This window comes from Dendrobates tinctorius, unplaced genomic scaffold (assembly GCF_039654945.1).
Source record: "Dendrobates tinctorius isolate UK_male_01 unplaced genomic scaffold, ASM3965494v1 ptg000062l, whole genome shotgun sequence".
Lineage (NCBI taxonomy): Eukaryota > Metazoa > Chordata > Amphibia > Anura > Dendrobatidae > Dendrobates > Dendrobates tinctorius.
Window position 1 is genome coordinate 35,260,099 of NW_027361730.1, and position 21,206 is coordinate 35,281,304.

General features: G+C 41.0%; 1 protein-coding gene across 6 annotated transcripts in view; it reads right to left on the reverse strand.

Annotated features, from left to right (window-relative positions):
- Window positions 1-13,478: 13,478 nt before the first annotated feature.
- The window catches only part of CSNK1G1 (casein kinase 1 gamma 1), a 79,585-nt gene continuing 71,857 nt past the window's right edge, over window positions 13,479-21,206 (reverse strand). For 3 of the 6 annotated variants that reach the window (XM_073579518.1, XM_073579519.1, XM_073579517.1), the window contains exons 11-14: window positions 19,385-19,495; window positions 17,965-18,071; window positions 16,772-16,795; window positions 13,479-15,513 (exon numbers count right to left, since the gene is read on the reverse strand). In XM_073579518.1, coding sequence (XP_073435619.1) covers window positions 15,456-15,513; window positions 16,772-16,795; window positions 17,965-18,071; window positions 19,385-19,495 — 300 coding nt within the window. In that variant the 3' untranslated portion in view covers window positions 13,479-15,455. The remainder of the gene's footprint in view (window positions 15,514-16,771; window positions 16,796-17,964; window positions 18,072-19,384; window positions 19,496-21,206) is intronic. The other 3 variants (XM_073579521.1, XM_073579520.1, XM_073579522.1) reach the window with 3 other exon arrangements.

Below are 21,206 nucleotides of genomic sequence, written 5' to 3' on the forward strand. Positions count from 1 at the left end.
AGTATTGTGTTTTGTTATTTTTGTTTATATCTCTCGCTCTCTCTGTCTCTCTCTATCTCTCTTATATCTATCTTTCTATCTCTATCTATTATCTATATCTATCTATTTCTATATCTATCTCTATCTATTATCTATATCTATATCTATCGCTCTATCTTTATATCTATCTTTCTATCTCTACATCTATCTCTATATCTATCTCTATATCTATCTATATATATATATATATATATATATATATATATATCTCATCTCTATATCTATCTATCTATCTCTATATCTATTATCTCTATATTTATTATCTATCTAGCTACCATCTATATCTATCTATCTTTATCTATATATATATATCTCTATCTAATATCTATACCTATCTATCTATTTATCTATCCGTTATCTATCTCTATATCTTTTCTCTGTATCTATCTATCTATATATCTATATCTCTCGCTATCTATCGCTCTATCTCTATATCTATATCTATCTCTATCTCTATATCTATCTTTATATCTATAAATCTATCTCTATCTATCTCTTTATCTATCTCTATTTCTCTCTATATCTATCTCTATATCTCTATAGCTATCTATCTATATATCTCTATCTATCTCTATATCTATCTCTCTGTATATCTATCTATCGCTCTCTTTATCTGTCTTTCTATCTCTATATCTATCTATCTTTATCTATCTCTATATCTTTTCTCTGTATCTATCTCTCTCTATATCTATATCTATCTCTCTATATCTATTATCTCTATATCTATATCTCTCTATATCTCTCTCTATATCTATCTATCTCTATATCTATCTCTCTGTATATCTATCTATCTTTCTATCTCTATATCTATCTCTATATCTATCTTTCTCTATCTATCTATTTATCTCTATCTATTATCTATATCTATCTCTATCTATCTTTCAATCTCTATATCTATCTTTCTATCTCTATATCTATCTTTCTATCTATATCTATATCTATCTATATCTATCTATTATGTCTATCTATCTAGCTATCTCTATTATCTATATCTACCTATCTCTATATCTTTCTATCTTACTCTATCTCTATATCTATCTGTTATCTCTATATTTATTATCTATCTTTATCTATCTATCTCTATCTATTATCTATATCTATCTCTCTATCTATTTATCGATCTCTGTATCTATCTCTCTCTCTATCTACCGCTCTCTCTATCTATCTCTATATCTATTATCTCTATATCTATCTACCTCTATATATATATATATATATATATATATATATATATATATATATATATATATATATATATATATCTGTTTCTCTCTATATCTATCTCTATATCTCTTTCTCTATAGCTATCTATATATTATCTCTTTATCTATCTATATATTATCTCTATATCTATCTATCTCTATATCTGTTCTCTATATCCATATCTATCTTTCTATCTAACACTATATCTCTATATCTATCTCTATATCTCATTATCTATCAATCTCTATCTCTAGCTCTCGCTCTTTATCTATCTATCTATCTATTGATCTATCCATCTATCTCTATATCTATCGCTATATCTATCTATTATATCTATCTATTATCTCTATTATCTATATCTATATCTATCTCTATCTATCTCTAAATCTATCTTTCTAACTCTATATCTATCTCTATACATATCTCTATATCTAGCTATTATCTCTATATCTATCTCTATATCTATCTGTCTCTATATCTATCTCTATATCTATCTATCTATCTCTATATCTATTATCTCTATATCTATTTTTATTTATAGCCATCTATATATATTTATCTCTATATCTATCTATATATGTCTATATTATTATTATTATTATTATTATTATTATTATTATTATTATTATATCTGTATATCTCTATCTATTATCTATCTCTATCTATTATCTATCTCTATCTATATATCTATCTCTATCTATATATCTATCTATCCCTATATCTTTCTATCTATAGCCATCTATCTCTATATCTATCTATCTATCCATTATCTATTTTCTATCTATCTCTATATCTATCTACCTATCGATCTATCTATCTATATTTCTTTCTATATCTATCTTTATATCTATCTCTATCTATCTCTATGAATCTTTCTATCTATATCTATCCATTATCTACTTTCTATCTCTATATCTATCTATTTCTACATCTATCTTTCTATCTATATCTATCTAACTCTATATCTATATATCTATATAGCATTATACCCTATGAGGAGGCAGCATTATTCCCTATGAGGGGGGCAGTATTATACCCTATGAGGGGGGCAGTATTATACCCTATGAGGAGGCAGCATTATACCCTATGAGGGGGTGCATTATTCCCTATGAGGGGGGCAGTATTATACCCTATGAGGGGGCAGCATTATACCCTATGAGGAGGGCAGCATTATTCCCTATGAGGGGGTGCATTATTCCCTATGAGGGGGTGCAGTATTATACCCTATGAGGGGGGCAGTATTATACCCTATGAGGGGGGCAGTATTATACCCTATGAGGGGGTGCATTATACCCTATGAGGGGGTGCATTATTCCCTATGAGGGGGGCAGTATTATACCCTATGAGGGGGGCAGTATTATACCCTATGAGGGGGGCAGTATTATATTCTATGAGATGGCTGCCTTATATTCTATGAGATGGCTGCATTATACTATGTGAGGGGGCTGCTTTATATTCTATGAGGGGGCTACCCCAACTCCTGCTACATAATTAAGACATGTACAACCTTATACCCGGATATTAGCGTGTTTTACCGCATAATTGGTGGTCTGGTATTTAACTCTATGCAGCTACATAGTGGGCCCCAAGAATGATTTTCTCTGGTGGGCCCAAGGTGTTCCAGTCCGACGCTGGTTCCACTTGTCACTTATTAAAAAAAATATCAGAACTTAGTTCTCCACTATCCACAGTATAGAGAAGAAGTTACTGATTACGGGGATCCATCCGCTGGGACCTCCAGTGTTGAGATGTCCCATAGGATGGAGCCGAGGGGGCGCATGCGCCCCACACACTGTACAATGAGAAGAAAGACGCTTACCTGTAAATTAGTTCTGTAGCTGAAAGACAAACAACAGTTTACAATTAGACTTACTGAACTATCTAATAAATCACTCAGTGGTAGCAGACGACTTATTGTTGGGCCGTATTCACACTTCAATTTATTCTCATCCACACAAAACTAAGCCAATTAGTTTTCATTAGTGTGCAGCATCTGATTGTCATCTGTTTCCTTCCCAACGTTACTGTACAGAGACTTCCTTATACCATTATCGGATCGGATCTGGCATTCAGGTTTCGGTCATACTGTAACTACTGGGGTGCAGGGGTGTTACATCCTTAGTGGCGGACCACACGGCCGGGAGTCCTGGGGAGCACTGGCTATGTTCCCCATCACCCAACAGTCATCACAATTTTACTGTTCCAGTCCCACCATGCAGCCTGCCCCTATGAGTCTGAGACTCAGCTCAGCAGGCGCCATTACATCAATATTTTGCGCCTGCTGTGCAAAGCCTCAGTCCCCGCACTGCACAGCCTGGAGCAGGGCGCTGGGAGGAGACAGCGAGGTATAAATGCTGTAATTGTCAGTACTGAGAATGTCAATACTTACATCTCATGTTGGAAATCGCCATCTGTAATAGTAAAAAGAGAAATGTATAAAATCCATGAAATATTTCCGCTTCTTACATTGTACCGTACATCACACACTCATAGGCTTCCATTACACGGGATGAGCAATGTGGTTTTATGTTATTGTACAGGATAGATTTATTAATTGTAAGGCGATGTATGAGCAGAGCGCCGGTCCATACCCCAATGCAGCATTCATATCGTCCATAAATCGCTCGCCTGGTAAGTGACCCCGGCGTCTGCTGACAACTCAGTGATATCTGACTTTATTATTTCATTTATAAAATATGTGGAATATATCTATAAATGAGCGGCGTCTTATGAATCTCTGAAGCTGCGGCCATTTTTTCCATATTTATTTATGCTAAAAAATGGGGGCAAACTATATTCATCATGAAGTGTGTCAGGGACTTTGGAGGGGTCTCAGAAGCAGAGCCCACTCCACACCAGGCGGCTATCTATATTATATAGATGTCATCATCCTCTATCGGCAGCAGTTGGTGTACCCGTTGATTGCCGCTATTAACCTGTTTAATGGCACTGTCAGCAGAGCTGAGGAAGCTGACTCCGCCCACACCAGGCTCTGTATGTACAATCTCCATAGAGAGTGAGCTGTCTGTCACAGGAGGGGTGTGTTGGACCAGGGCTCAGGGACCAGCTAGTCCCAGCAATGGTAAGCTACTGGCACTGAAACAATCATTGTAAGCATCGCTGACATCTGTGTGTTACCCCTACAGCATGCTGTCTTCAGTTTACATAGCAAAAACCTGATGACAGATTTCTTTTAAATAAAAAAAAAAAATGCAGGTTTGACGTCGTTGTAACCGTACTGACCTGATTGGTCCAGGCAGTTGGCCGTGCATAAATAACGGACATCAGACAACAGAAATTCATTTTTCTATATACATATAGAGATCTCATTACAATCACTATTCTGAATTACATGACTTTTCTTATTTCAGACTTACATGAATAGTTTCAAAAACTGCGCTCGTCATTCTCATACAATAAATAATCGCATTAACCTGAATTGGGTAAAAGAGAAAGGTTTCCTTATAAATATAGCCTAATGTTCAGTACCAGTTGTATCAATAGTACATATTGCCATAACAAGCTAATCAACAAATATAAGGTTTTCTAATTAAAAATGTATGGGCTATGAGAAGTAGGAAGTAGAGGAAGCTTGTCATAAGAAATCAGGACCTTATATAGCTAGGAAATGGGGAATAATAAGGATCGGGGACAGGAGTATAAACACGCACATACTCACTATTACACTCCTACTATAACCCTCAACGGAATGCTGGGTGAGCGGCTGCTTCTTTATTCCTCCTCATGATGTCACAATATCCAGGCAGAGGTGACCATGGCTCTGTGATCTCATAACAGTCTACAGTAGAAAGTGCTAGAACAAGCCCTGCAGCCAATGAGATCAATAGAAATCTGTGTAATAAAATCTATGGAGGGTTTATAATTGTATGCAAATAATCTGATACAGTAAATTGTTACAAATGATTGGAAACAGCAACCCCCCCCCCACACAGACCCGGGAACACATACGCAGAAGCGTCTTATAATCCACGTTTTTTTATTATATTGTTCTTATACACCATATGGACAGAAGTATAGGGATACAGAATTTTAGGACATCCCATTCTACATCCATAGGCATTAATTTGAATTTTCTCTCTTTCTACAAGATTTTGGAGGCGTTTGTGGGAATTTTTGGCCTTTCATTCAAAAGAGTATTTGTAACATCAGACACTCATGCTGGATGGGTGGTCCGGGCTAGCAATCTCCATTCTAGTAAATCCTGATGGGGTTGAAGTCCGGGTTCTGTGCGGCCAGTCAGATTCTTCCAAACCAAACTCCCCAACCTTCCCTTTATGGATCTTGCTTTGTGCACTGGAGCGTAGTCATGTTGGAACAGAAAAGGGCCTTCTCAAAACTGCTCCCACAATATTGGAAGCGCAGATTTCTCCATAATGTCTTCTATGCTGAAGAATTAAACCTTACCTTCACTAAAACCAAGAACCCAAAGCCGACCCCTGAAAACCAACCCCATAGCATTATCTTTCTCCACCAAACTCTACAGCTGGCACAATGCAGTCAGGCAGGTAACATCTCCTGACATTCACCAAACCTAGAGTCGTCCATCAGATGACAGAGAAGCGCGATCCGTGACTGCACAGGACACGTTTCTACTGCTCTGCATTATTGCAGATGTAAAAGTGATAATACTAAAAAGACAGTGTAAGAAAGATGGAGAAATATCTGGATATTCAAGCTGATAAGGAACCATGTCACACCTCCACCAGACTGACTCCAGATCACTACACTCCTCAGCCATCACTCCCATCACCTCTCCATTTGTTATAAAAGCATCAATCTTAAGGGGGTTTTACACTAAGCGATATCGCTAGCAATATCGCTAAAACGTCACTGGTTTTGTGACGTTATAGCGATATTGCTAGCGATATCGCTATGTGTGATACTTACCAACGACCGGCTCCCCTGCTGTCCATCGCTGATCGCGCGAGAATGTCCGGCTCCATTTCTCGTCAGCTTCCTGCTGAGACTTCCTGCTGTGACGACGAGTGACGTGTGGAGGCGGGCGGGAGGACGTCAGGATCGCTGTGTGTGAAAGGTGAGTATCGTGCGCTGCGTCGCTGCTGCATCGCTGTGAGATCTTTCTGTATGAAAGCTCACTAGCGATCATTTAGCGATGCACCAGCGATCCTGACCGGGTCATATCGTGGTCGGGATCGCTGGTGCATCGCTAAATGTAAAAGGGCCTTTAGAACCTTGGCTTATCTTTAGAAGACATTACACCATCCACCCCAGGCAGAAATATCCTGTTTTGACGTCTCTTAAATTTTTTGCTCTTTACTCATTCATTTGTAAACCTGCCTGATGAAGGGGCCTCTGTGCTCTCAACGCATGCAAATATATATTTTTTCTTGCTGTCCAGTATAGGTATCACTCCTAGAATACTTTTGTTTGTTGTTGGCATAAAAGAAATTACACATGCAGGGGTTGAATATATACAGAGAAAAGAAACGATCAAAAAAGTCCAAAACCACTTATGAAAATACATTTTTATTGTGATTTATCAGGAATAAGGAGAACAGTGGGATAAGAGTTAAATGACAAAAAAGCACATGGGCAGACATGGGACAAACAAAGGGTGGAAAAACCATAGGGATATATGTGACTTATACATAGCCATAACAACATAGTTTAAAGGTATATTGCACTATCCCAAGTAAAAGTAATACACCTGGACATAGTATCAAGTAAATAATAATAGTAAAGAGGTAGCTATAAAATGGATATTACCTGTCCTGGTATATAGTGGAGGTCCACCCGGCGTGCTCCCCCCCCCACCCCCGACGAGCATTTCAGCGAGATGGCCCCATATATATGGGGAGAACTGGGGCCATCATACTATATACCCTATATGGAAGGAATTGGGGCCATCCTACTAATTATACATACATGGTCAAAATTGTTGGTACCTCTCGTTTAATGACAGAAAAACCCACAATGGTCACAGAAATCACTTGAATCTGACAAAAGTAATAATTAAAAATGTATGAAAATGAACAAATTAAAGTCAGACATTGCTTTTCAACCATGCTTCCACAGAATTAAAAAAAAAATAAAACTCATGAAATAGGCCTGGACAGAAATGATGGTACCCCTGAAAATGTGACAAAAGGGACATGTTAAATCAAGGTGTGTCCACTAATTAGCATCACAGGTGTCTATAATCTTGGAATCAGTGAGTTGGCCTGTATAGAGGCTACAGATACTCAACTGGGCTGTTTGGTGACATGGTGTGTATTACACTCAACATGGACCAGAGGAAGCGAAGGAAAGAGTTGACTTAGGAGATTAGAAAGAAAATTATAGACAAACATGTTAAAGGTAAAAGCTATAAGACCATCTCCAAGGAGCTTGATGTTCCTGTGACTACAGTTGCACATATTCAGAAATTTAAGATCCATGGGATTGTAGTCAACCTCCCTGGGGACGTGGCTGCAGGAGGAAAATTGATGACAAATCAAAGAGACGGATAATACGAATGGTAACAAAAGAGCCCGAAAAAATACTAAACTGATTAAAGGTGAACTTCAAGCTCAAGGAACATCAGTGTCAGATCGCACCATCTGTCGTTTTATCAGTCAAAGTGAACTTCATGGGAGATAACCAAGAAGGACAACATTGTTGACAAAAAAAAAATCATAAAAAGGCCGGACTGAAATTTGCCAAACTACATGTTGACAAGCCACAAAGCGTCTTGGAGAATGTCCTATGGACCGATGAGACAAAAATGGAACTTTATGGCAAGACACATCAGCTCTATGCTCACAGACGGAAAAATTAAGCATACCGAGAAAAGAACACTGTCCCTACTGTTAAACATGGAGTAGGCTCTTCTGTTTTGGGGCTGATTTGCTGCATCTGGCATAGGGTGTCTAAAATCTGTAATGTAAACAAATCCCATAACGCATATGGAACAAAAAGAGATCCCAAATAATATTAAAAATAATATTTATTGCATATTCCTTAAAAATACAAAAGTATAATGCCATATAGGGGACACTAGGACACCACAATCAATAATATCAGGAAAGAGGGATGCAGGACATCAGAAATACATGAATTTTACAATCTCATAATATAAGATGTGACAAATTATAGTACCAACAATCACTAATCAATACTCATGAAGAATTATTGTATACAAGTAAACATATCATGGCATATTCTATCACAATCTTGTAACCGTCATGCTATAACATGGACTGTGTTCTGAAAATAATATGATTCAAAATAGTGTCCCTCAAACACTGTAGGTAAGGGTTGCATATCCCATTAGAACGATTAACTTAAAAAACCATGTGAAATAACATGGACACATTGTTATGTATGCAATAGTAGTGCCAAGGGAAAATAACGGGTGCGACCCAAAGAAAAGATGGAAATGGTATAATTACCTTAACGTGGTGCCTGGCGTCCCCTCACCCCGATGCCCGTTTCGCCGCCTGCTTCTTCCGGGGGCGTGTCTAGGGGCGGCATGGTTTAAATGAGAGCCGTAATCATGTCAAAACTGCAAGCAGCCAATCAACAATACCCGCGCATGATGCTCTTAGTCCCGCCCCCACGACGTACTTCCCTGAGGCGCTCAATGAAACGCAAGCCTAAGCTAAGCGTGTCAGTGGCTAAGGAAAATTGCGCATGCGCTCTTGCTGAATGGCTGTTACATATGTCAGGGAATGGAATTGAGATGTGCGCTTGTAAGACATGGACCAAATAATATATTATGAAACCTTATGGATTAACGTGACACAGGAGACAAACGCCCCCTATATTTTAAGGTGACAATGACATAGAAAGAACTCCATTATTATGTATAAACAATTAATGGAATGCATCCATCACCCAGCTTTGCACATAGACTTGCCTCTGCACCTAGCATTCACATGGTATGCCTTTCAGCTAACCCCAGCTTACCCCAGAGTTATTTATGACCTTGTTTACTCTGGCGTGATCATATGCATCTGGTCCACTCTTAATTGTGTGACCAAGATGAGCAGAGACCACTCCTCTCTGCTTCACACCTGACTGCACTTAGTTGTACATATATTGCATAGCTCAAGTCTGCATAGCCTTCAGTCTGCAGTGTGATTCCTATAAGTGTGTTCTAGAAGTGTGAAGATAAATTTTAGAATTAAAAGCAGAATTGAACCAGAAGGGAGCTGAAGGCAACTGTACACAGTCACTGTAAACAATGTTTCTATTTGTTTTCACTTTCACCCCAATAATCCTTCACTTTCTGTTAATTCCCCTAATCCCTACTCCTAGTAAGGAACTGTTCATCTCTTCAATCCTCCCCATCCACCTCACGTCCTCCTCAAAACTGTTCCTTAACATACAATCCTCTGTCTCCAAACACAGACAGCTCCCTCATTCCCTCTCCTGCTCCCACCTGCTAACACTTTCTCTGCTCCTCACGGCTGGTGAGATCTCTCCAAATCCTGGTCCTCCTCACCACATTCTCACAGTCATTTCTACCTCCCATCCACGCTCTATCACAACCTTCCGTAACCACTCCAACCTTATACCCATTCAACCAGCCCCCGCTTCCCCAGTCCCACTAACAGGTGCTCTGTGGAACGCTCGCTGTCTGCAACAAGCTTTCCTACATCCATGATCTTTTTGTTACTACCAAACTTTCCTTCCTCGCCATCACCGAAACCTGGCTCACCCCTTCTGACACAGCCTCTCCTGCTGCACTTTCATATGGTGGCTTCCACCTTTCTCACACCCCCCGCCCCAGCAGCAAACATGGCGGAGGAGTTGGTTTTCTCCTGTCAGATACCTGCTCCTTCACCCCAATCCCACTGCCACCCTCTGTTACCCTCCCTTCCTTTGAGGTGCACTCTGTGCGCATCTACTCCCCCTCCAACTGGCTGTCATCTGCCGCCCCCCAGGGCCAGCCACCACCTTCTTTGACCACTTCACCACCTGGCTACTTCATTTCCTTTCCGCGGACATCGCTACTATTATCATGGGCGACTTCAACATCCCCATTGACACTTCCCTCTCAGCTTCTACTAAACTTCTCTCTCACTTCCTCCTTCGGCCTCACTCAATGGTCTTCTACAGCCACCCACAAAGATGGCCACACACTGGACCTCATCTTCACCCGCCTCTGCTCCCTATCTAACCTCTCTAACTCACCTCTTCCTCTCTCTGACCATAACCTTCTCACATTCTCTTCCCTCTCCACTCAATGTCTACAATCCCCACCCCACAAACTTTCACACCCTCGCAGAAATATTAAACACCTTGACCTACACTCATTCTCTGAATCCCTCCTCCCTCTCACAGATATAAGTTCCTTACACAATGCGGATGACGCTGCTGCTCTATATAACACCACAATAGCTGTAGCTTTGGAATCTGCTGCCCCACTTACACATACCATCTATCTATTGTAAGCCCTTTTGATCATCCTGCAGCTATAGCCTCTGTCTTCCACGTTCAGGACACATGCGGTTTGTTCCTTACCACTGTTTTTAGATGTTTTTATGCGGTGTTGTCAATAAAGCTTTTTCTATCCACAAATTACAATTGTGGTGTGCATTCATCATAGTGGTCGTCTTTTTCCTTGTTCTGGTTATGACTCACTCCCTGCACTCTGATTGGAAGCCTGTCATTCCTTCTCTCTGACTCCCCGTGATCACGTTTGTACCGTGCATGTTAGATACATGAGCAGCACAAAAGCAGGGGAAATAAAAGATAATCATTGACTGGAGGCAGCTCTGGGTGGGCCCCCTCAGAGCGCAGGGCTCATTAAGGTACACACTGCACCACATCTTGACTGAAAAAAAAACAAATGTAGAAATTTTAGCTAATTTATTAAAAAAAAGAAAAATTTTAATATCACATGGTCATAAGTATTCATACCCTTTGGTCAGACACTCATATTCAAGTCACATGTTGTCCATTTCCTTGTGATCCTCCTTGAGATGGTTCTACTCCTTCATTGGAGTCCAGCTGTGTTTAAGACCCACTGGTTCTGGGTAATTTGGGACCAGTTTGCCGAGAAATGCCCCGATCAAGACAGCGTCATTGCCTTCTTGATTTTGAGCCAGATCCAAACAGGGAACTTCTACTTTTCCTGCCTCTACTGTGGGTACTACTGTAGGGACCCCTAGAGTACTTTCCCTGGTTCCTATACTCTGCCTGCCTCCGAGAGGTACCAGGCCTAGGAAAGGCCTGATTCCTTTTAGCTCTCTCCTCCAGGAACCCTTTCTCTTTATCAGTGGCCTTCTCTAAAATGTTATCCAGAGCAGGGCCGAACACTCTCAACCCGGAAAAAGGAATGGAGCAGAGCTTTTTTTTTTTTTGAAGCTCAGTCCCCCGACCAGGTTTTCAGCCACATAGCTCTATGAGCCACGTTGGAAAGTGAACTATTTCTGGTTGAGAATCTCACTGATTCAGCTACAGTATCCGCTAAAAAGGCCATAGCTGATTTCATTAGAGGAAGGGAAGACAAAACCCCAAGGGAAGAGAACTTATTAGACACATGTTCCGCCAGCTGTTCCACCCACAGGAACATGGATTTGGCCACTGAGGTAGCTGCTGTTTGTTTTAATTTAAGCCCCTTAAGACTGCCAAGCTCTTTTTAATAGGCTATCCGCCCCTCCGATAATACTTTGCCCTCTTCCTGGTCTGATCCCAGAGAATACGAGTCCTCATCTGAGCTTAGCTCGATCTCCCACCTAGCTCTCTTAGTACTTGGGCCAGGGCTACGGGGTTGAGGCCGAGAGAGAGTGGATATGGATGCCTGGACCTCTTCCCAGATAATAGACCTCATCTCGGATAGGAGGCATGGTTGTTCCTCCCTCACGACTTTGGCCATACATGTGTCACAGAGGGTCCTGTTAAATGTGTCAGAGAGCTTTATGTGACAGATAGGGCATTTTCTGGATTTTACGAATGTTTTCCCAAGTCGCTTGAGTACAGGAAGGGGCATTATTGGGGATCCCTTTTCCTATGCAGCGCAAAAGAGGGATCAATTAGGGCCGTGCTCAGGGACAGCAGGATTGCTCACAGAACACTTACCACATCCTGCTCCGCTCTGCCCGAGTCCTCCATGACTGCTGCTGTCTTGCAAGATCCAGGGAAGCCACAGCCGCCTGTCTCGCTGTGTTCCACTGTGGAACGCACGTTGGCCTCTTACCTCCTTTGCACCCCCTGATGTCACCAGAAGCGCGTCAGCCCCTTCCCTGTGCGACTTCTGGTCTAGCGCTGACATGCCAGCGTCGAGAGCCTGCACTGCGGGAGGAAGCGGCTCTACCCAGGAGCATCGTCCACTCGCTGATCTTTGTGGCTCAGGGACTCCCGCCCAGGAGAGTGTCAGCCCCGGGCTTCTTGACAGGGGGAAGGTTTGGACCAGCCGCCCAATCCCCCTGGCCCAATCCGGTAAGCAGAGCTTCCCCTTGTGCGTCCCTCCTTGCAGGGACAGGAAAAACACTGGGGGAATACGGGTGGGGAGGGTCCTTTAAACCTCTTGTGTGCTTTTATGTCCCTGTAAGGAGGAGGAGGATGACAACCTCCATGGTGCGGTCAGGAGGGACGTCCTGGAAAATCAGCATTTTGGCTGACGCAGATTTTTGAAAAATTCTAATATAATTCAATTCCACTCAAATATATTCGCTCAGCTGCAATGTTCTATTGTGGACATTTGTGAGAACTGTCATCTGGAATGAGGTGTGTGCTTTATAGTGTAACATTTTATTAGCAGCTTTTCTTCTCTGAAAAACACCCAAGCTGATACAGTTAGGTCCATATATATTTGGACAGAGACAACATTTTTCTAATTTTGGTTCTAGACATTACCACAAAGAATTTTAAACAAAACAATTCAGAAGCAGTTGAAGTTCAGACCTTCAACTTTCATTTGAGGGTATCCACATTAAAATTGGATGAAGGGTTTAGGAGTTTCAGCTCCTTAACATGTGCCACCCTGTTTTTAAAGGGACCAAAAGTAATTGGACAGATTAAATAATTGTAAATAAAATGTTCATTTCTAGTACTTGGTTGAAAATCCTTTGTTGGCAATGACTGCCTGAAGTCTTGAACTCATGGACATCACCATATATATGAGCACCAACCAAGTAAAATATTTTTTTAATGCAGTCATTGTAGGTATTTTGCTGGCCTAATTACGGTTATGGCAAAATGGTATCTTCCAGTGCCCCCGAACCCATACCCCTCCAGTTTAGAAAATGCACACATCTCAGGCAGAATCATTTAACAGACAAACATTTATTAAAGTTCTTAAAAGAAACACAAAACAGCTTAAAAAAATCCCCCTTTAGCTACAGTGCAATGCAATACTCTAAATTAAATATACCTTTAAAAATACAAAAAAAAGTGATCTTTGTACAATGAAGGGATAATGTTGAAGTTTCCTGAGGGGAAGGGATTCATCCATCCATGTGGACAAGTGTAAGAAACGGAAGGAGGAATAACTTAAGTCCTTGTTTACCTCCAAAAAAAAACAAAAAAAACACTAAACTAAAACATCCACACGAAGCATTTCCTTGTGGCAATGGTTTTCAGTGTCTGGAAGCTTGAAATGAAGACTGATCAGAATCAAATAAAAGGCACTGGAGCAATAGGGAAACCTTAGTTTTATATACCAGCAGGTATCCCAGTCTCATCAGTGCATGAGAAAATGTCACTTCTGGCAATCAAAGGCTCACCAATAACTGGAAAAAACTGCAGTAGAAATTACAGAATGCAGAATTAGCAATAATTCACAACCTCAAAACTGAAAAGAAATGATTCATTACTGGATCTAAGTGGGGTGAGACGACAGATACAGGATGCAGAAATCATATTGGCTGACGTTGGGATGAAACCAGTCACTGTGGCATGTCTGACTTGTGCATGGTTGGCTTACTGCAATATCATGTATGGCCATATTGAAGCTTGCTTTCTCATTGCATTGATACAAAGTTATAGATTTCAGGATTTCGGAAGGAAAAAAAAAACCATTTGGACTGACAAATGAAACCTTGTCCATATAAAAAAAAAAAAAAAAAAAATAGAATCAGCCATGGTAAAGATTAAATAGTTGCACAAAAAAAAAATGAATTCACAGTTTTTGTTTTGCAGCCAAAATCAGTGTATGCTAGAACACAGGAGAATATTGGTTACCCGCCACAGTACTTGAAAATCAAAACACAAAAGTATTGTTTTGTAGGAAAAGTCTAAAATACCATGCTAAAAGAAACTGATGGATTCTTGATGGTTTCTAATAAAAGTATAACATTGCAAGAAGGTTTACAGTAAGAATTCAAGCATAGAGAGGTATTCCCATAGTATTTAGTCCATTTATCAGTTCCGTTCGGAATTTATTTCCCCTGAAGCAGCAACACTAAATACTTATCCTCAGTTTAATCAGTTGTGGTCTGCTGTTTACATAAAGCTAAGCAGGGAGACAAGGCTTCATCATTCTAAAACCTGAGCCCAAGCCTCGCTCGGAGGTGAACGTGCAGCAGAGCAGGAGAATGTACACGTCATATCAATAAAAAAAAAGAAAAGAAAAGGTATATTTAGTTTAAAGCCAGTAGTGCAACACAGACTCCGTGAGGCATTTACCCATGCAGGAAGCGGCCCATCTACTGTGGAATGCTTTAAATCGTCTATACTTTATTTCTAAGGAGATTTAAAAAAAAAAAAAAAAAATGAAGAGGAGAGTAGAAAGGCAACAAAAAAAGAAGGAGCAAGATCATTTTGTTTCTAAATAAAATGTAGTCAAGTTTCTATTCCCTCCAGTCCAAAATACTTGGATGAGGGAAATGTAAGGAGCTGTGAGATGCAACCCCCAACCATGGCTATTGAGGGGGGGAAATGGGTTGGTGGTGGTTAGGACTTTGTTGCATTCAAGCATTGAGGGAGTGCAGTAACCTATGCAGTTAATACAAATGAACTGGAAGAGGAAGAGTGGTCCCCCGGCAGTCCCTGTTCTGAGCCGTAGGCATGGCCCTTTGTCTTGGGGCTCTCAGCGATAAAGGATCGGCATTATTGCACCTGGACTCAGGAACCACTTCTGGGCCGGCCTTACATTAGTCGATGACATTCAATTTCTGGTGATATCCCCCTGAAGACTTACACCATAGAGAATCTACATCCTCACCCCCAATGCCCTAGAGTCATTGACACAGCGACACTGTAGACGCTAATCTGATCATTTTCTCCCCAGTGGATTATGGAGTTCACTTGTGGTGTCTTTGAGAGTGGTTCTTCCTTTTTCTTTTAAAAAAACAGCAGCACCTGCCAAAAAAAAAAAAAAGAGAAAGAAACAAAAAGGTCAGTTATTTTGCGACCACAATTCTTTGCTAAAGAGGTTTTCACTAAATGCTGCTTAATAACTACACTAAGGAAGATGCGAAAATAAAAGGCTGTGTACAAAACACCAAAATGCACAGAGAGGTTTTCTGCAGAAGTGCCAGACAGCTTTGTAGGAGAAATATTGGCATTAAACAAGTTTCTTTTTTAGCATCGCTGCAAAGGTGCTTGTCCCTTAAAGTGACTAGAAGTATAAACCAGAAGGTAAGTGGAGGCTGAAGGCACCATGGGGTGGTTACAGACATCTGAGGAATGACGAGGAGCAAGAAACACACTGGTGTGTTGCATGCAGACAATATACAAGGTGACAAGTGGACAACAACTTAGCCAGACAAAGTGGGAGTTTGGGTGAAAGGACAGGACCTCGAGTGACCAGGTTTATACTTATGAAAGGAGCAAATTGGCACCCCTGCTGCTTGAAAAATCCATTACCAAAATCCCTAGATGTGCCATATCATGGCCACACCCATTGGGTGAATGTCTGCCAAACTCAACAAAATTTAGTGGGACTAATTGACCATCTAATATGTATTGGGGTGTCTTGATTCTCCCCAATAGCAGATATTCGAGCATCCTTGATTTCAACAAGCCTGATGTTTTTCTTCTCAAGGGACAATAGTAGTGGCCAACTCAATGTCAGGTGCTTGCAGAAAAGTAACTGGCAACACCACTACCACCGATTGTCAAGCATATAAACCAAGACAAGGGAATCAGTGTGGAGCATGGCACCCAAACAAATAACGTAAGTGGCACTCATTCACACAGTCCGAAGAGCACTGATGTCCCCATGTACAGTACGTTATCGGCAGCACATCTCCTGTTTACACGGGACACTGGGCGGTCAATAACTATTTTCAGGTGTGCAAAAAATAAATAAGTCACCCGACAGGCGTTTTGCTCATTTGTAGGGTAACTGCCATCATGTTTACACTGGGGGATAATTATGAAGAAGCGTTCCTCAGGAGATTGTTACTGGAACATGTGCAGATATTGCTGTGTATTATAATGCAAAAAATGTGGACTGTCTCACTAGGTTCTTAATACATTTCTAAAGGGTTTTTATAACTACGAGATAAGCAGTCTATTCTGCATGTAATTAAAGAGGGACACAAGCTAATCCCAGAGGGTAACTTAACATGGGGGTCCTCTCGATGGTGTGCGCTCCTCAAAGAGAGAGACTCACCACAAGTTGAGCATTTTCACGCAGCTACAGTGTGTTAAAAGACAGAGAAAGAAAGAGAGAGAAATATTAATACACCCAAGAGACACTAGGGAGCGGATGGGGGAATGCAGCCATGCAGACAACATGCCCAGCAGGTTGAAAGAATGGGAATATTACATTAAGGTCAAAAGAGGTGGTGACTGAAACACTGGAAATTGATGCTTAGCATTGGCTTTCCATATTTGCTTTTTTTAAGTCAAATACATGACACTGACAAAATCATATTTAATTGTAAATCTTGGATTTTAAGATGTGGTTTTAGGCAAAGAAACGCATTATCAAAATGCTAATGTTTATGTTTACTGCTGATTGGAAGAAGAAACTATAAATGCACATATGTTGTGTTAAGGGTTTTGGTCAGTCACCTGAAATATTTTACAAAAGATTACAATGGTAAGGAAAAAACTGAAAATACGCCTCTTACTGACCCTGGCCACGTTTTCCCAGGTCTCTGTATCCTGGCCTCCAATGATGACGTTTCCACAAGGACATATAAGTGCTGCAGTGGACATCACTGTTGGCTGGAGATTGGCTGGAGTGATCACATGTTCAACCAGTGGAGGTCAGGATACAGAGACCGGCAAGTGCCGGCATGGGAAAGCTGAAGGAACTAAGGAGTTTTACGCTCTTACATATTATCTACTATATGATTTTTATAAACACTTTCAAAAGGTGGACAAGCTCCTTTCCTTGCCTCTTAGACTGAGATAATTTGCTAGACATAATAAAAAAAATATGAATGCAAATAAGAGCAGACATGTGGCTGTGTAATGTTAGGCAGACCAAACAAGTATGATGGAGAAAAATCTAAACTTCTGTTACATCTGTGATGTCAATATACTTGCAACATATATCTGCTCTACAAGGTCCACAACCCAGAAAATCGGCAGTTCAGTTCTTAACACTCAGTGATCTTAAAGCAGAAAAGGTGACAAAATGTAGTGCTGGGCAGGGACAGTGGTCACGGGGTGGCGTCTGAAGACTGACTGCATGCAGGAGTGGCCGCAGTGTGGCAGTGATTTGTGCTGTAGCGGCAGTATTGAAAAAAGGCACAATATGGAAGACAAGAAAGTAGATGAGGCACATGAGAACAGATTAAATGGGCATACGTGCTGGGGTTGGATTTTGGATGGGTACAAAGGTCGGGCACATACTTAGCTTCTTCAATAACATCCACGTCGGCCTGCGCTGTGATTGGTGCATTGGAGTGACCACCCGTTTGGTCATCAGCATTCAGCTGCCCATTTGTTGAACTCATCACCTATGGCAAAAAGAGATTTAAAAAATATATATATTAGTAATCATGAACTAAAAACTGGGACACAGTACAAACATTACTGGTGACGTTACTGGACTCCCAATATATGGAGCACAAACATACAGCAGTCTACGCATCAGTCATGGAAAAGCCAGACTCATGTCAATCTAGATACACTAACATGAGGAAATCAGGCTTGATGGGCATCTTTTATACAGAAGAAATAATGGAAAAAACAGAGTAAAGCTTAACTATTTTGTCAACAGATGAGAGGTTTGTGATGTCCAACTAGTGTTTTAAAAACTAAGTTCAGATGCTGTAGATTTCCTGAATCAAAAGTGTGAGAATTGCTGGTAAAATCAGTGACATCTTAGACAACTGATGCAAGTCATACTCTACTGAACGCCATAAAATCTGAGACAAATTTTTCATCTACATGCGAATTGGGTTCTCCACTATCATGTTTGAATATGACCTTACATTCAGTGGTATGTGTAGGAGTGACCGTGAAAGCCTACAGCACGGGGTCCCTTTCCAAGTTCCGGTGAATAGCAGGTAATTGGGGGCTCTGCAGCGTGATCCCATTAACTTGCAGTTTTCTGCACAGGAGGTGTCTTATGTAAAGGGGGAGACGGTGCTAAAGCAAGGTTGTGGCACATTCAGTCTCAGCGATGACTCAAATGTGCTGCCAGAACCTTTACCAATCACACAGAGGGTGCACCCATGCAATAAGCTATCCACTAGTGTGATGGCAGCAGATTAACCTGTCTCATCCCCTCTACCAGGCACACAAACACCTTCCATCTAACTGACAGAAAGGGACAATTTATAATAAAGGCGCTGCATGTTTACAACTAGGAGTGCGACTATTGTTTGGGTGCATTTTACTCCAAAATGATGTTATCTGCCGTTTCATATTTAATAAGTATTTGCACCAAAGCCATCTGAACCGAACTGTAAAAGTGGAGTAAAAATTTGGCACGGTTTACTTTTGGCCATGACAAACACTTATGAGATGAGACTAAGTGTCACATGTCCACCCCGCGCAGACAGTGCCATAGGTTGGCAGCGTGGATGGTAATGTCAGTGAAGTATGAGGTGAGAAGTAGAGCAATTCAGTTAGAAATCTACTATAGGTACGATACTTGACAAACATGGGCCAATGTTTGCTAAAAGTTAAGAATTGGGAGGTCTCACGTAAGAATTCATGATCTAACAGCTGAGACAATTATGACATTCACAACCTCTGTGCACTAAACATGTTCTCATTCATTCCTCACATGCCTAATAAACATCAGCCCAACATGCTCTAATACCTGCACAGATCCCCCATGCCGGTCTGATGCCAGGTGAGGTGCCAGGTAAGCGGGATGAGCCTGTCGGCTGGCCTGTAACTCCCAGGCTCCTCGGCGGTCTGGAGCGCCCGTCTGCGCAGAGGCGTTAGGAAGCATGCGATTGCGAGGTGTGGAGGAGAGGGGTATTTGGGGAGAAGGAGATCAGCCACGCCAAAGCAATGGAAACAGATCACTGTGTTAGTGAAGGTGAGTAGAAAGCCAAGCTATGGTCGCGTGCTGCAAGCAGAGCAAAATACTCAGCCCTTCTCTGTACTGAAAAATGCAAGTGGTCTCAAGCAGAACCAGAAACGACAACGTGGTGCCTACACAGCAAGCAGATTATGTGGGAAAAAGGGTTTGGTTGCCATGTCTGCACCAGTTTTCCCCAACGCCATCTTGCCCTTTTTCTTACAAGAGAGGGCTGGCAATGCAATCCAAGCCAAGTATAAATTTCACTTAAAACAGAGATGCATTTGTTTTATCAGAACTCCAAGGCATCAGTCCAAAAGTGAGACAATTCTGCATTAGTAAGAAACCACCGATTCCTAAAATAATGTACCCATCAGCATCACTACTAAACACAGAGCACGTCAGAGCTGTCATTTGTTGGAATACAGTAATTACAGGTGCGTGGTAAGTTAATTTATGTGTTAAAGAAATTAATTCTTCAATTTTTCCTTGCAGCATGTCAGGAACCATTCATTTTCAGTAGGTCTAGTTGTTTTAGCGGGTCACAGTTTCCAGCAGCAGTCCAGCACTGCATTCTTACCATTTCTTTGCAATGGAGTCTATTAAAGAAGCACTCCTCCTCCCATCAAAGTTTTTAACTTAATATATTGCACTCATCATATTATATAGCAATGTGTCCTTACATTTCCTCTTCTTTCTTTCTTCCCAGTTAATTCTTCTCTTTTCCATTAGGTCTATGACATCACATGATTAAAACAGACTACTTGTATCCTTCTAAGATCTATCTAGAAACAGGAGGTCAATTTTCTCTGCATGAGTGAGGAGTCGCTGCAAAAGTCCCAGGCGGGGGGAGGAGGGAGCAGCCTGGTCAGGAGTTGAAGTAGAGAATTGTTTTTGCAGGGAAGAGAGACTTCCTGTTTTTACATAGTGCACAGAAAAGAAAGGAATTAGCTGGGTAGAAAGGCAAAATGAGCAATTGTAAGCACACAGTGCTAAACAATATGATGACTGCAATATAGGAGAAGGATAAAATCTTTGATGGGAGGAGGAGTGGTTCTTTAATGTTGGATCAAGACTGAAAAGGTAGCAAGGTCAACAGAGAACGTATCAATTTCTAATTAGGGCATATGGATGACAGATAAAGGAGCCTCCTCTGAGCACAAGGGGTGCGCACAAGCATCGGGTCTCCCCCCTGCTAGACCGATGGCTTCCATGGTCACTACATCTGATACTATGCATCCCTTGTAATTATTGCAGAGGAAATGGTCCCGTGATGAAAAAACACCTTTAATACAGATTCTTCAACCAAATGTATTTAAAAAAAAGTTCAGAATCATCTTTGGAATACAAATGGGGAATGGCCTAGTGACTACGCTACTTCCCTGCAGCAAGGATGACTTGAAAAAAGTGACCCCCCAACTTCCCTTTGCATTTACTAGTATTACACCAATTTGAGTTTTAACCATGGAGAACCTCTCAAGGCAATCCCTGACCATGTGCTGTATAAGGAAATACTAGATAAGACTGGGGTCCTACTCAGAAGCTGTTTTTAGGACGAGGTTGACTTTATGTCATTTTAGCCAAGAACTTTGAGAAAATACCATGTTTAAATGTT